The sequence below is a fragment of the Fomitiporia mediterranea genome, assembly GCF_000271605.1.
Source record: "Fomitiporia mediterranea MF3/22 unplaced genomic scaffold FOMMEscaffold_18, whole genome shotgun sequence".
Taxonomy (NCBI): Eukaryota; Fungi; Basidiomycota; class Agaricomycetes; order Hymenochaetales; family Hymenochaetaceae; genus Fomitiporia; species Fomitiporia mediterranea.
Window position 1 is genome coordinate 983,472 of NW_006760403.1, and position 14,794 is coordinate 998,265.

At 45.7% G+C, this 14,794-nt stretch overlaps 5 protein-coding genes across 5 annotated transcripts; 1 reads left to right on the forward strand and 4 right to left on the reverse strand.

Moving 5' to 3' along the window:
* Positions 1–1,596: 1,596 nt before the first annotated feature.
* On the reverse strand, positions 1,597–3,788 carry FOMMEDRAFT_24125 (Pkinase-domain-containing protein). The gene is made up of 5 exons (XM_007271545.1): positions 3,274–3,788; positions 2,773–3,049; positions 2,597–2,721; positions 2,088–2,525; positions 1,597–2,009 (listed from the first exon to the last, which is right to left on the reverse strand). Exons 1-5 carry the CDS (start codon positions 3,727–3,729, stop codon positions 1,941–1,943), a joined length of 1,365 nt encoding a protein of 454 aa, XP_007271607.1. The 5' UTR covers positions 3,730–3,788; the 3' UTR covers positions 1,597–1,940.
* A 499-nt stretch (positions 3,789–4,287) lies between these two features.
* Positions 4,288–5,502, reverse strand: FOMMEDRAFT_162485 (hydrolase; the record flags this gene model as incomplete). Its single annotated transcript, XM_007271850.1, has 6 exons — positions 4,288–4,406; positions 4,460–4,828; positions 4,880–5,158; positions 5,213–5,265; positions 5,349–5,398; positions 5,458–5,502. 6 exons carry the CDS (start codon positions 5,500–5,502, stop codon positions 4,288–4,290), a joined length of 915 nt encoding a protein of 304 aa, XP_007271912.1.
* Positions 5,503–5,934: 432 nt separating this feature from the next.
* On the forward strand, positions 5,935–8,816 carry FOMMEDRAFT_143572 (Cullin; the record flags this gene model as incomplete). The annotated part of the gene is made up of 16 exons (XM_007271851.1): positions 5,935–5,986; positions 6,044–6,121; positions 6,177–6,241; positions 6,292–6,371; positions 6,422–6,759; positions 6,812–6,890; positions 6,942–7,008; positions 7,058–7,113; positions 7,164–7,307; positions 7,361–7,515; positions 7,571–7,710; positions 7,764–7,886; positions 7,949–8,034; positions 8,087–8,256; positions 8,326–8,505; positions 8,563–8,816. The coding sequence occupies exons 2-16, from the start codon at positions 6,091–6,093 to the stop codon at positions 8,814–8,816; spliced, it is 1,968 nt and encodes a 655-aa protein (XP_007271913.1). The 5' UTR covers positions 5,935–5,986; positions 6,044–6,090.
* A 516-nt stretch (positions 8,817–9,332) lies between these two features.
* FOMMEDRAFT_162487 (tetrapyrrole methylase) lies at positions 9,333–10,707 on the reverse strand (the record flags this gene model as incomplete). The annotated part of the gene is made up of 3 exons (XM_007271852.1): positions 9,333–10,040; positions 10,100–10,408; positions 10,459–10,707. The coding sequence occupies 3 exons, from the start codon at positions 10,705–10,707 to the stop codon at positions 9,333–9,335; spliced, it is 1,266 nt and encodes a 421-aa protein (XP_007271914.1).
* Positions 10,708–12,127: 1,420 nt separating this feature from the next.
* Positions 12,128–13,560, reverse strand: FOMMEDRAFT_97647 (endopeptidase; the record flags this gene model as incomplete). The annotated part of the gene is made up of 5 exons (XM_007271598.1): positions 12,128–12,204; positions 12,257–12,462; positions 12,521–12,871; positions 12,928–13,252; positions 13,314–13,560. The coding sequence occupies 5 exons, from the start codon at positions 13,558–13,560 to the stop codon at positions 12,128–12,130; spliced, it is 1,206 nt and encodes a 401-aa protein (XP_007271660.1).
* Positions 13,561–14,794: the final 1,234 nt, after the last annotated feature.

The following is a 14,794-nucleotide window of genomic DNA, read 5'->3' on the forward strand; positions in this document are numbered from 1 at the left end:
ATGCCCCATGTGACTAAATAAATCAAGTGAATCAGTCTGTAGCTCTCGTCCTGAACAAGTTCCCGCTGTTTAGTCTCAATTACTTGTGCGGAACTCTCCGTTTAACGTTTTGTACGTGACTGTGTACCCCCGCGATGCTGGGGTAAAAGCTGTTTCCCTGCCCAAAATTATGCGTTGTGTATTAAAAAAAAAAAAGCAGCTAGAAAAGGCTGGCTCTACCCTTCAAGCAATCTCTATCAGTATCTGTTTGCGCGTCTCGCATCTAACCATGCCTACGGCGACTTCTGCTCTCCATCTGACTGGGCTCCGCCTGAGCTCCGGCGATACCTGGCAACGTGGTAAATCCCGTGCTCTGATATCAGGATTCTATTCCTCCGTTTTGCATCAAGTCTTGCGTCTATTAGGCCAGACTGCCGGGATGGTGTAATCGTCTTCTGGGGTCGATTTCGTGCGCAATTAGTATCAGGACGAATTAGGTTAATACTCAACAGGCACTGTTTAACATGCCAAATTTTGATTCCGTTATAATGCAAGTCTCGGAACTTTCCTACAAACTCCAGGTTCGCGTCCCGATCATGATCACCAAAAGACTGCGATCTGTACGAACTTGATTTCCTTACAACTGAGGTATCAGAAATTTTCCGCTATCCTCAGACTTGCCTTCTATCATCATAATGTACTGCAACTCGTACTAACATTTCACCGATCAACACCTGTGATGCTGTATCAAACCGAAAGATCTGTAACTAGTTCGGTATAGTACGGACGTTTGTACCCTCTATCTCTCTGAAGCTTCCGGCCTGGACTTTGTTGTGTCTTGCGGTGAATGGAAGTAACGGTCTTCAGCTTCGTGACGTAAATCATGGTTTGTTCTCATAAACGCTCATACTACTAGACTGAGTACCATGCATGGTAAGCTCCCATACAAACATTGCATATCTATCTGATTCACGTTAGATCGGTATTGATATTCGTGGTTTGAGAGAAAGGCTATGCAACACATCGTCTAACCCAGAATAGTCTGAATGATGTTAAACTTCTGTCTTTCTCGATCAAAGAAAACAGCCTCGAGTCAAGTCAAAATAGTATTCCAGGCACATGTAATTTAGCAGTAAGATCGCATTTAACAAACCATACCAACTGCATTCAGCATCACTGCATACTATGTATGAAAGCTTCATATTTCCACGTTCAGTTATGTGCACAAAGTGTTACAGAAATTTTCACAATGCTGTCCTTGTGCTTACTTGACATGCCATTAATAACTTACAAAGTACCATGCAAATAGTGTGAGTTTCTGAAGTTCATTTTGCAGGCACAAAGCTCTATATCGGTTATCTCACCATACCCGTGTCAATAAATAGTGTTCTTTGAAAGTACATCGTTTCAACTAGCCCTTTTTTTCCAGTGCTGTTCATGAGTTTTCATTAATTACAGTACTTCATCTCTGCTCAAAAACTGAGTTTGCTGTTGTTCTCGCCGCTGATACCAGTGCTCTCACTGTATAACCAAGAACAGAAAGAGCAGCACCGTCTGAATGAACTCTAGATAAATGTAGATGAATAAATTTTCATTTCATTTCGCTTCATTTCTGGAGGGAATCCAAAATCTATATATGATACATACAATGTGTGGGTTTCACATCAGTTTTCACTTTGGCGCAACAGAAACGATAAAGCAGGTTGGCGCAGAGAAAGAGAGAGAAAGAAAGGGTAAAGGGGAACGCAGCGATAAAAAAAGAAAGATGGATAAATGAATGAATGAGCGTGTGTAGATGGTTATCGCAAGCAGCGACGGAGTAAGGCACAACTTCGCCACGGCCAACTTCAAGTTTGCTCTGCCCTAGCTTCGGTATATGATGTACAAACGGGAATATTGCAAGGTGACAAAAGAGCAAAGACTTTGCAAGAAGTAGTATTACGTTGAAGAGAGGGTGGCCGCTAAAAGCTATTCGCCCAAGCCTCAAGGTCAACAGAGGAGCTCCGGGATTGCACAATCCAGGGGTGATTCTGTAGAAAGGCACCCGAGTTAGCAACGCATCTGGCAATCCAACAAAGCGCGTGCTTGCACACGGAAGCGCTACTTACCAAGAGATCTTTAGGCGTCAAACGGTCATCCGGATCCTTCAACAGACAGCTGTCCACGAAGTTTTCCGCTTCCTTCGGGAAACGACCTTCAGGCGTTAATCGTGGTGCAGGTTCGTTCACAATATGCTGAAGAAGCTCCAGTATACTCATGGTCATCCCACCACCTTGCAAACTGACACCCTTGCTCTTTCGCTTATCCTTTTTGCTAGTCTTCTCATTCTTATCCTTCTTACGCGAAGAAGGTAGTGGCAAACCAAGGAGAGAGCCAGGTCGCTGTGGTGATAGCGTTCCCTCGAGGTCTTCAAGATCAGAAAGATCGGAATCGGACGCGTCATCCTCTGAGAATGGGAATCGTCCCAGCGCCAGCTCGATCAACGAGATGCCAAGTGACCACACGTCAGATTTTACAGTATACTGCGCGCCTTGAATACGCTCAGGCTGTGAAGATAACACATGGGGAAATCAGAAAATTCAGCCGGCGGATATATTCTAATTTTAGATCCACTCACGCTCATGTATGTAGAAGTTCCGACGAAAGTGTCGGCGATGGAGTTGATGAGCTCGCCGGACACACCAAAATCACAGATTTTGATCTGGCCCGAGGAGTTGCATAGGATGTTTGAAGGTTTGATGTCTAATCACACGTCAGCGTGGCACTAAGCGAGAAGTTGAGATCGAAGCGTGCCTCTGTGAATGATTCGGTGCACGTCGTACAGGTAGGTCAGGCCCTCCAGGACGGCCAACGCGACTCTCCCAACAACATCGATGTCGATGGCGCCGATACGTTTGTAGATGCCATCTAGAGAACCCTTATCCATAAATTCAATGCACATGCATACATTCGGATCCGAAAGGAAGGCGCCGTAGAAGGAGATGATGTACCCGGAGTGACAGTCGTGCATGATTTGTAGTTCTCTGAGGATTTGTTTTCGCACAGAAGGTTTTGCATCTATCAAAACAATCTGAAAACGATGTTAATATTTTGCAATAAGTGTGTTCAAAACGCGAAAATGATAGCAGAATTCGGGAAGAACGGGGCTGAGGACGAAAATAGCTTCCCCCGCAATGGCCTTGGACGAAGTCCGGAGTCCATCATTGGAGAAGCCGAAAGAACATTTCCAAGTGAAGAACATGTCCCAACAAACGATAATATAAAGGACAAGGGATGTCCTAATTGCAAACACACCTTTTTGGCCATTATTTTACCAGTTGGTATATGCTCAACCTTCTTCACACTTCCTCCGTTGCCCTGGCCGAGCTCTTGCAGTTCCTTCAGATCTTCGTTTCGCAAGTCGTATTTTGTCTCCGCGTTCATGTCAAGATTGGCGAGTTTTTGTGTCAAGTCATTATGATAGGGACGTGTAGCAGACACGGTGCCTGTTGTGGGTGCCGAGGTCGATTTGTCTCCGTTGACGGTTAAGAGATTGTCCTCTGCCGGGGACGCTGTCGCGCTCACTTTTGGTGCAGCAAGCTTCATCGGAGGAGGGCGCTTCCGTCCATTTGCCTGCGGGGGAGCACGAGTCGCGACAGGTTCTGGATTCTGGACTGGCGGCGGCGGAGTAGGCGCGGGCTGCACGGACTTGGACACATCGAGCTGGAGTGCCTTGAAGTTGCGCTTCTTGCGCACAATTGGAGTGGTCATGACCGCTCTCCCTGATGTCGGATCCGATTGTGAGGGTTGGAAGTAGAAGAGTGAATTAAAAGAGGATGGCCGACGGGAGAGGGAGGAGTGACTGGACAAGGGTGGCTAGTAGGATTTAGGGAAGCAGAGGATGTTCCCACGATTACAACACTGCTGTGGCGGCACAACACACAAACAAGCCTCTAGTATCTACCCGATCACGTATGGAAGAGCAGATACTACAAATGCCATTTGTTGTCCAATAAGCAAGTTTACAAGGCACTCTCTCCTTTCCAATATGAAATAATCTACCATCCGACCATCTATTCGTCGACGCGCCTGCCTATCTGTCATCCTAATGACGCCCACAGCAGACCGTTGATCAGCGAATGCCGCAGCAACACCGGTGCCCCCGACCCAGCATCAGTTCTCTGCTCTCATGCTAGTCCGGCAGAAGCTCAGGCCACCTTCCGTCGATCCGCCGTACGCCGGACCAATACATAGCCGTCTTTATACTCAGTCCGCTGAATGCGTTGTTCCTTTAGATGCGAAGTTGATCGCCATCACTCTGACCTCGGCCTAGACATTGAATATCTTGACACTCTCCTCCCGACGGCCCATAACTCCCACAACCTCCGGATCTCCTGTGCCCTCTCGTAGTCGCAGCACAGCTGACGTTCCCGCAAACAAGGTATCTGCTAAACGCAGAATGATCACTAATTTGTGTTGCGGGTCGTAAATGAGCGCCCACCGTTGTCAACCCCGCACCGGTTGCATATGACAACAATAGTTTCTTTGCCTTCTGCCTCGCTGCTCCGCGAATTGCTCTCATGTTCAGTATCCCAGAGAGGGCGAAGCCTCGCGATCCAGTAATTAAGCGTCTGTAGATCCCATTTCGAGTCGGTGACCTCTTTAGAGTCCAGCCACGCATTTAGTAATAGCAAGATATTCGTTCGAGGCTTCCCTTCAGTGCTGCGACAATAGTTTGCCATCTCGTAGGGCCCATCTTTCAAAGTCCATAAGGTTGGAGGGCGCGGATTAAGATCCATGCATATTCCGATACTCAGCGTCTGTACTTCGTCCGGTAGTGCAGTCAGCTTCCATGACTTGAAATTGTCCCCTAATAAGAGTCAATAATGGCCACATGTCATAGAGTTCAATAACGCTTTACCTTCTATAGCCCAAGTCCTATCCGTCTCATATAGGTGACCCTTCCTGTATCCACCCAGAAATTTGCCTTGATGATCATAGATTGCTGCACTATTTGCACCTACAATCGCGGACCCATCTTCGCGCGTTCCTCGCTCTTCTGGCTTGAGAACCTCCGGATAGCCCGCTGCTACGTGGCATCGCAGTCTTCGTGCGAGCGACTTACAAAATTGAGACGTCGGTCCTTTCTGCGGTTCCTCCAAGTATGGCGTTATAGCCTCGGCATTCGGGAAGTCGTACCCTGATATGCAATGAGTGGCCTGAACAGATGCAAATTGTTGCTTACGACACTGACCCGTGAATATCATTTCTGGGAGACAGACGAGATCCACGGAGTCCGGCTGGATTCTTTGCGCGTTATGAGAATAAAGCAGAAATAGATCATGAATTCATGATGGCCATTTGGGCGGACACTGTTCCGACATGCGTACTTTGAGCATAATTCATTCGCCTTTCCCACATTTTCCTCTACCCGGCCTATCTTTTGTTTGGGGTGTTTAGAAGGAACACAAGGTCATGATTGAGATGAAGCACACGCACAGCGGGAGCGAACTGGACGATGGCAACTCTGAATTTGCGTTGCATAGTTCTGACCTGCACAGTTGCCCGCGTCAACCGGGCGAGTCTTATGGTAGCAGGAAGTAACAAGCGGGGCAAAGTAACGATTAATTGGTTCACTGTAGACTCCAGTTATCGATTAAGTGAGGACAGTCGTATTTTGTGGCTGTGTTGCCATTAGACGCTTCCATGGTTTGACGCGTGATCTACAACCACGACTTTCACCTCAACGTCCATGTTCAGACCCTCTAATGCCAGAAAAGTCACGAAATGAGATATTTGAAGCATCTGTACGCGAGAAATGGGAGGTCGCATTTCGGCGCCTGAACGGCGACCAGCCAGGCATTAATGGCCTTATGGCTTTCACAGAGGTGCGCGCGTACAGACCAGTCGCGCAGGTTATCGCAGAACCAGGACCTTAGCGTGCTAACAATTTCTCCTTAGTCATGGACGATTGCCCGGAAATTCCTTTGGCCTCGGGATATTCGAGAGCGAAGAGACCGTGATTTCGGTGCGTGGCAAGCCCTGTAAATTATTTATCCAGACAGCAATTAACACTTCGTCGCAGATCCTGCTGCCCTGAAATCGGCCTTTCAATTAATCGCACGGTCAAAGATGCTTTGGATCCTCGTGGAGTATTTCGTTCGTGTGTAGCTTCAATCCAGGATAGGATACAAATAAATTCTCATTAATCACCAAAGAAGATCTGCAGAAGCAATTCCATCTCGTTTCCGAGGAAATTGAAACGTTTCTGAAAGAATATGAAGTACGTGTGCCATTCAGAAGTCCGGAATGGCATTAATATGTTCTTTTCAGACTACCGATGACACCGAGGTAATCAAGAGACTAATACTTCGGCTTGCCGAATGGTACAACGCCTGGGCACCTGTTCCCGAGTGAGTCTTCTCCAACTCCTTGTATCAATCTGCTAACGCGTTCTGCCTAGGCTCGGTTCTCTTCTTCACACAACATTCAATTCTGAGTTTCAAACGCATCTCTTCTCTTCCCTCCCACCATCATTCCCTGGCACGTTCAAGCGACTCTGCGAATCGACTGTCGGAGCTCAGCAAGATACTAAACTCTGGACTGCGTTTGAAACACTGGGGCTTCTTGACCGTTATGAGAACCTTATCGCTAGCGTGTGCTACGAACGGATTGAAGCACATGTGCAGGAGATATGTTCTGGGAACTGGAGTGAACAGATGCTTCACTCATTGCGGAGCTGGATGGCAGACCAGATAGTTCCGTGGATGATCTTGCCGTATGCACGTGGAGCGAAAACTCGTATGTTCATGGCACGACCCATTTTGAATGACTGAATTAATATACTCGGCAGATGAAGACACAAAGAACATGCTTGCTGGAATAGGCACTCGATTTGATTATCATGTCTGCAAATCCCTCTGTGAATTACGGTATGGCATTTCTCATCGCCGATATTCTGGTTTGTTTTATTTTATTTGCAGAACATCGGAGATATTCGATATCATTGTTGACTATCCAGAGTCAACTCCCGCCCTCGTTGACCTTCGGGTACGCATATAATCAGTAATGTACCGCAGATGACTTACGCATACACCAGGACTGCCTTCAACGGGTCGATATGCGTGGAGAGCTGGTCTCAACTCTGCGTCGATTGTAAGCGTTATTGTACTTTCTTCGTTATAGGGATGATTAAGTCGTCGAAGGAACCGCAAGCGTCTTCTCCATCCAGGGGCTGACACAAAAGATATCTTGACTCAATACGTCTCTATGATTCGTTGCCTGCGTGTAATTGATCCACCGGGTGTGCTTTTACACAAGGTAGCTGATCCGGTACGAAGATACCTCAGGTACGAGTTCTACCTTGTCTATTCGGAGGTGTGCCCTCACTTCTCTGGTATAGAGAGCGCCCAGACACCATTCGGAGTATTGTAGCAAGCCTTGTCGGAGAAGGTGGCGACCTTGTTGATGAGAATGAGCCACCGCAACCATTACAAATGCAAGTCGAGGACTACTCGGATGCGAGCTGGGAACCCGATCCGATTGATGCTGGGCCTGGTGAGTATGTTTCAATTGCAAATCACTCTGTTCGCTTACTTTGTTGACGACGCAGAGTTTCGCACAAACAAGCCTAGTGATGTTATCAGCACGCTTGTCAGCATCTATGACTCCAAGGACCTCTTCGTTAAGGAGCTTCAGGTTTTACTTGCGCAGCGACTCCTCGCCATTACCGATGGGAAGTTCGAAAGAGAGGTGGGTTGGTATGACAAATTGGGTTACATTTTCTTATTTTCTGCCATTTATAGCGACGGAATATTGAAATCCTGAAAGTACGATTCGGTGAAGCACCTCTTCAGGTATGCGAGGTTATGTTACGAGACATGACGGAGTCGAGGCGTATCGATCAGCATGTACAAGCTCAAAAGCCAGTGCGTTATTCCTCTAGCTTGTTTTTCGGATTGGCAGGAACTAAAGGTCTGTCTGTACCCAGTCAACTCTACACCCAACAATTATTTCCAAACACTTCTGGCCTGCTCTGCAAGTCAGCAAAATGAAAATGCCTGGTCAATTTAAAGAGTAAGCCAACTCAGCATTGGCGAATTCATTTATTTTCTAATGGCCGAGCCAGGGTGATGGAGGAGTATTCAAAGGAATTTGCGTTATTCAAGCAGGACAAACGGCTTCGGTTCCTTCCACAGCTCGGCACCGTAGATTTGTCAATCGAGCTGAGTGATCGCACAGTCGATGTAACTGTTCCACCATTAGAGGCTGCCGTCATTGAGTTGTTCTCCGGCAAAGGTGAAACAATGTAGATGCGTTTGATTGCCTATTCACATGCTGATGGTTGTTTTTCTGGCGCATAAGCAGATACATGGTCCGTGGACGAACTTAGCAACGAATTACATGTAGAATCGGCTGCGGTCCGGAAAGGACTTGACACTTGGGTCGATCATGGCGTCTTGAGTGAGACCGACACAAACGTCTTCGTTCTGTTGGAAGAAGCGGGAAGTATACCCTTGGGGTCTAATCGTGGTGGTTCACGTCATGGTCAGTCTACTCAACACCGAGTGACATTTGTATTCATCTCATATTATTTCCTCATAGGCGTCATTGAGGAGCAAGAGCCGGTTGTGTCACCAGCGCAGCAACAAGAGGCGGAGCAAATGCGAGTATATTGGAAGTTTATCGAGGGAATGCTGACGAATATCGGAGCTTTACCACTCGACCGGATCCAAACGATGTTGAAGTTCGCGCCGAACTATTCACGGACGATCGAGCAGCTGAGTGTGTTTATGGAAGCTGCGCGCAGGGAAGGGCTTGTGACTGTGAATAACGGTCTGTGGAAACTCAATAGATAGCATAATTGTAGATTGGAGTGTACTCACATGTACCGCGTTAACGTTTTTGTCCTTCGTTTTATCCTTGTATTCATCGACCACGACCCCTCGTACTCTACTTTCCCTTGAAGATTGCTAAAACCGGGTGGTATTCAAGGTGAGTTCCATGTATATTTTTGCTTATTCCAGCTAACTGTTGTGCGTGAAATCAGGTAATCAATTGTTCATCATATTGCATTTATCTGGCCAAACACATGATAAGATTATGCAAGTGTGACAAGATATGAGGACAGCGTATCAATGCACTACATTGAGCCTGTGGTGACGTTGAATCCCATTGGATAATGGAAGAAAAGATACTGTAAAGGCGCCAAGTTGTAGAAGAAAAAGATGCTGGACAATTTCGTGGTACTGAGAAAGTGGTGATCTAGAACGAGTAAATGAGATGTCATTAGTAGGTCAAGGATATACTATTTCAAGTTTTTTGTGCTCACTTCGTCCTAAAGACCATTGGTACTGAATCATGAAGCGAAGCGCTTAGAAATTGTTGATGATGTATGTGTTATAACTCCCTCCGTAGTTCACTGCTTGATAGCCTCTCCTATAGCCTCTCCTATTGCCGCCGAGAAAACAAAAGTTAACGACAGGAAGCACACGTCCGTTGGCTATCTCATCTGGGGTTGCCCACATTAGCTCATGAGTCGCGCCAAGCGGGTTTTGCATAAGCGCGGCTTGCTCTTCATCGGTGAGACCATCCATCGCTTCAAGGATCGGCATCGGGTTTTCCTTGTACTCCTTCAGGAATTTCGGAGATAGCGCAAGGTCAGTGTTCAGTTTCTTCAACGCATCTGTTGCGTGAAGGACTGTATGTCCCTCTGGCGCAGCATGGTTGTCGATCTGGTCGATGACAGCCTTCTCGCGAGGTCCGTAAGCGGGATCAGTGGCAAACTCCGGTCCACTGTATGGCGGTTGAGTGTAGTGATTCTTCAGAAAGGTTGCAGGATCGGCGATTCCGAGTTTCTCGACCATGTCATCCAAGAACTTGCCAGCGACACGCGGAGGGATATAGAGCGTAGATATCGCGTTGAACTGCTTTACGATGTCCTCCTTACGGAGGTCAGAAACTGTGTGCGCTTCGATGGTCGAATCGGCCTGAGGGAGTATGGCACCAATGTAATGCACGACCTTATGGTCGGATCCATAGTCTCGCTCAAGACGGTCGACAAGCAGACTGAACTTGGCATTCTGCGTGACACATAGGTATCAGTACTGGAAGTCCTGTGTTATGCAATAGCCTTGCTCACATCAAACACCATCGCTTCCGCACCAAGGGCTCCGACTTGCCAGATAATGTTATACGTGGAAGTGTTCAATGGTTTGTTCCGGACCAAAAGTTCAGTAGCCTCGTATGACATGCAACCATGAACGGCAGGATCGAATCCAATATCGGCAAACAGGTAGTCCTCGGCCGAGATACCTGGGAGCATTCGAGCCTGGAATCCCTCCTCCTTCGCTATAGCGATGGCCCTATGAGAGGGCGATACAAAGACACCTGGGTGGCCGTAGAAGATCCCAAGGACCGAATGGCCAGCTCTGACGTCTCGCAGCATGACCTTTCTCACTAGTTAGCATCGCAACGCAGAGACTAAAACGACCACATTACCTCGGACATCTGGACATCTGATTCATAACGAGGTTTATTTGTATCGTAGAAGACGCGCAAGTCGAAGCATGTTCCGACAGCATTATCCTTGATGTATGCCTCCGTCGCAGGGTCGGAGACGATGTAGTAGACCTTCTCGACCTCTTTGATGTGGGACACCGTCTCAAGAGTCATATGCTTGATACTGGCAATGCCAGATCCAGCAATGGTCAGAGATCCTTTCTTGGTAGTCTCAGTAGTAGCAGCCATGATTGAGCGGGGTAGTTGAGAGGTGATGATGCTTAACGAGTCCTGGACGCTCGCCTTTTATGCCCTTTAACGCTCTAGGGTTCCGCATCGGACTGTAATAACAATTTTTGTTTGTGCTGCTATTGGACTTCCAATTGTGACTGTATGTAGGTATATACAGTTCCATGTGCACTGTCAAAGTACACATGTAGCATACCATATGCTACATTAGTTTCTCGCCACAAGGTTTAGATTTCTACTTAAAGTCATTTATGACCTATTTACATACTTGTAAACTTATATACTGATGTAGTTATGTAACTACCTTAATGGACTTTTTTCTAAGAATGTTTATATTTAAACTGTAGTTACTAATATTCAAAGTTATATTCTGGAGTTTATATATTGTGTACATTGTATCATATGTATTGAATCAGGGATCCTTTGATTGCATTCAATACACTCTACTTGTGTTATTGAAATGTCAACCACTCAACAGTTCTTTACAGTAATTGGGTCAACCCTAGGATTCTGCAAGAAGGCATTAGAAAGGAAGCGAGTGATTGTGTCAAAGTTGTACATTGTTTTGAGTCTAGACTGTCAAGTTGTTGAAATACAAGTAAGGTTCTGTCACTCAGACTCGGAAAAAATGCTTCTGTCTTGCCATCGAACTACAAGTAAGGTTCTGTCACTCAAAAGAAATGCATCTGTCTTGCCATCGAATTACAAGTAAGATTCTTTGTTTTCCTAATCAAGTGATATTTGTGTTTGAGTAGATACAGGAAGTCTAAGGGTTTGAATAAATACTAATAGTTATAATTGGAAACATGTAAGGTGATAGCTAATGTCAGATGTAGAACTGCCAGTCTTAGCTTCATCTGAACACTGACAAAAACACAGCTGTAGACTCGGAAGCACTCCTATATTTATCCTGAAAACACACAAAGATAGTACTATCTTAGTACTGTAATGGATGTCTGTAGATTGTTGTACCTCCAAGACACCAAGCTTCCGAGCATCCGGCAGAGCTTTCCCTCCTAGTTTAGGTGCCTGAAGTTATAATTAACACACACTTCTTGTACGCTCTTGACTGTTAGCATAGTATATAACTTGACATAAACGTTTCTTAATCAAGTGATATTTGTATTTGAGCAGATACGGGAAGTCTAGGCCCTAGGGGTTTGAATGAATACCAATGGTTATAATTGGAAACATGTAAACCTGCACCAAGGTATTTGTTCTTCCTAATGTTTCAAAATTACATAGTACTTTCCTGTTGGAAGACGGAAGCTTATTCCCACCGCAGGATCTTCAACCAGTCCTTTCACTAGTATTTTCATCACAGAACTAGTATACTTGTATCAAGAAAGCACGACTGTATTCGACGAAGCAAGTCAAGCGACGAGGGGAAGCAACTAAGTTCAACTCGAATTTGGGCACCTTATTTCAATGTCGCAAAACCGATAGTATTATTTCCAAGATCGAATACTGTATAGTAGCGGCGCAGGAAAACATCTCCTGAAAAATGGGCTTCAGTAGCTTATCTCGCTATATGACACATAGTGCATACCAATAATCCATAGTGCGTCACCATAGATATCGTTACCAGTGAAGGAACTGGTGCACGTGCGGGATGACCTGCCCTGGTTTTCGATAATATAGTCACTTCCCTTGAGAGGATAGGCCTGCCCATTGAACCAAAGGGTGAAGTCGGGAAGTTCAGGGACTTTCTTGCAATCAACTATATATTGACCATTCCTGTTATTCGCACCAATCCTGCACGCAGAGGAGACCATAAATTATCGAAATCAAAGTACGTGTTTTATTCACTTACTGGGCATTCAGCTTCTCTGCAACGTCGACAGGCAAATACATGAGGGAGGTCCCAGTGTCGATCACACCACCAGTATTTTCAAGAACGAACTCTTTATCCCCAAAGGCATATTTAGGAAGTTCGACTTCCCAGTGTTCCCGGCTGCGAACAGGAGCATAGTTGATCTCCCCTGAGTATGCCGATTCATCAATACCGCCAAAGACTACTTCACCACCGTCATCCTCCGAGGAACCGAACCTGAAGGAATAAACAGGAGCATCAAGTAATCCTTGGTTGACCATGCTGTAGAAGGGGGGCGTAATGTGGTTGACGGAAATAGTATCATAGCCGAGTCCGAAGATTCCGTCAAACCTAGACCAGGTCAAGTTAACTGAACGCAAAGCGATCACAATAAAGGGGAAACTTACTTTCCGAACGCAAATGCTGGGCCCGGATCTTTCGTCGCTTCGGCAAAATCCTGTCCGTCGATTTTGAGGTCGCCGATGGTGACAACATCCTTTGAGACGATTCCTTCCATGTCGCCGGAGCCGTATTTGATATGGATGTCCGTCCCATTCTCCTGATACGTTGACGATACAGAAGAATTATACTTCACATGCTTGGAACATCCGAAGGACCTGCATTTGGTGCTTGGGACCCATAGGTTTGAGCTACCTGTATCCAGGATAACCCTGAACTCCTGAGGAGGAGAACCGAGAGTGACATTCGTGAAGTATTGAACATTCATGAAGTCTACGCGTAGAGGGCATCATTGATTGGATACACGAGCTAAACGAACGATCCCTCAACTTACCACTGAGCGGGACTTTGTGCCCGCCATTCGTCATCTTATCGCCGATTGAACCAAACTGGTGACTCGGGCCATCTGTGCCCATTAACGGCAGTTGGGGCTGTCCACTATATTTCTCCGACAAATAGGCAGACTCTATGGTTGGGTCAACATTTCCTCGAGGAATCTTATGGAGCTTGAGCTTGTGCACGCCGCCGCTTGCGGTAGCAATGGGCAGGAGAAGGATAAACGCAAATGCAGAGGGAATCATAATGGCAGGTGAAGTAGATCTAAGTTCTAACAACGCAGTACGAGCTATTTAGTATTTGAGGCAAGGCGAAGAATCGCATCTTGTCACGAGAATTCGGGCGATAGTGCTCCGTACCACACACTATTCTGAATCGAGACAGGTGAATGTCTGTCATGTTAGACGCCCAGATTTTGCTTACTTTATCTGCCTCTACGGGTAGGCTTCCATATCATACTATGCAGTTGAAAACTTCTTAATGTATCATGTAGTATATTGCATAATGAATCAAATTCTGTGAGAAAATTATGCAAAAAAAGCAAATAAAGAAATTCAAGATACTTACTGAAGTGTGTAGTAATTATAGTTGACTTCCATGTGTATTTTGTGTTTCCGATTGACAGTTCCGTTCATATAAGAGCTCCATGCCGCCACATGACCAACACGACCAAGCATGGAAGCTGTAAAATGAAGGGGGAAAGGGGTATAAAGTGTCAGGAAAAGTCAACAGTAATTTTTTATCTTATATGAGTATATAATTTGTAAAATATCAATAATACGTAAAACGCTATATACTGCTTTTCCTCGGCTAATATTACAGTAAGTGATACAATAAGGTTACTGTAAATAAGTCGGATTAATATTATAGAAAGCAATAAGAATTATATGTCATTATAATACAAGTGTAAGATAAATACATATATTAGGCGTGGTCAAACCTTGCGATTCTCTGCACGATTCACCTCACGATTCTAGAGGGTGAATCGCAAGGTGAATCGTGCGTGCAGGTTTGACCAGCACACTTGTACATGCGCGATTCACCTCAATATACCGACCCTTGATCTTAAAATTACATAATATAAAATTAAAGAAATAGTTTTTTTTCGTGCATATACATATATTTATCTGCAAGTATGCCTATCAAGTACAAAGAAACCTGCTGTTATCGTATAAAATCTGCACGACAAGCTGTAGAGGCAAATCATCTTACTGTTTTTGGAATTTAGAGGTGAAAAGAAGCTTAGTTTTATTTTTGTAATACATGTACATATTTGGAAATAGATATGAGTAGAGGTGAATCGCAGGGGTGAATCCCAAGGCGAATCGCGTCAAAGTGCGATTCACCTTTCAGCGCGATTCACCCCGAATCGCTGGGGTTCCGGGGTCCGCGATTCACTTTGCATGAAAGTGAATCGCGCAGGTGAATCGCGCACTGAATCACCTGAGGCACGGGCTATCTCCACTCTAATTAGAGGGG

Coding starts and splice junctions, on each gene's coding strand:
- FOMMEDRAFT_24125 (XM_007271545.1), bottom strand. CDS start 3,729: ATGACCACTCCAATTGTGCGCAAGAAGCGCAACTTCAAGGCACTCCAG. Junction 3,050..3,273: donor GTAAAATAATGGCCAAAAAG/GTGTGTTTGCAA, acceptor CATCGTTTTCAG/ATTGTTTTGATAGATGCAAA. Junction 2,526..2,596: donor GAACTTCTACATACATGAGC/GTGAGTGGATCT, acceptor TTATCTTCACAG/CCTGAGCGTATTCAAGGCGC.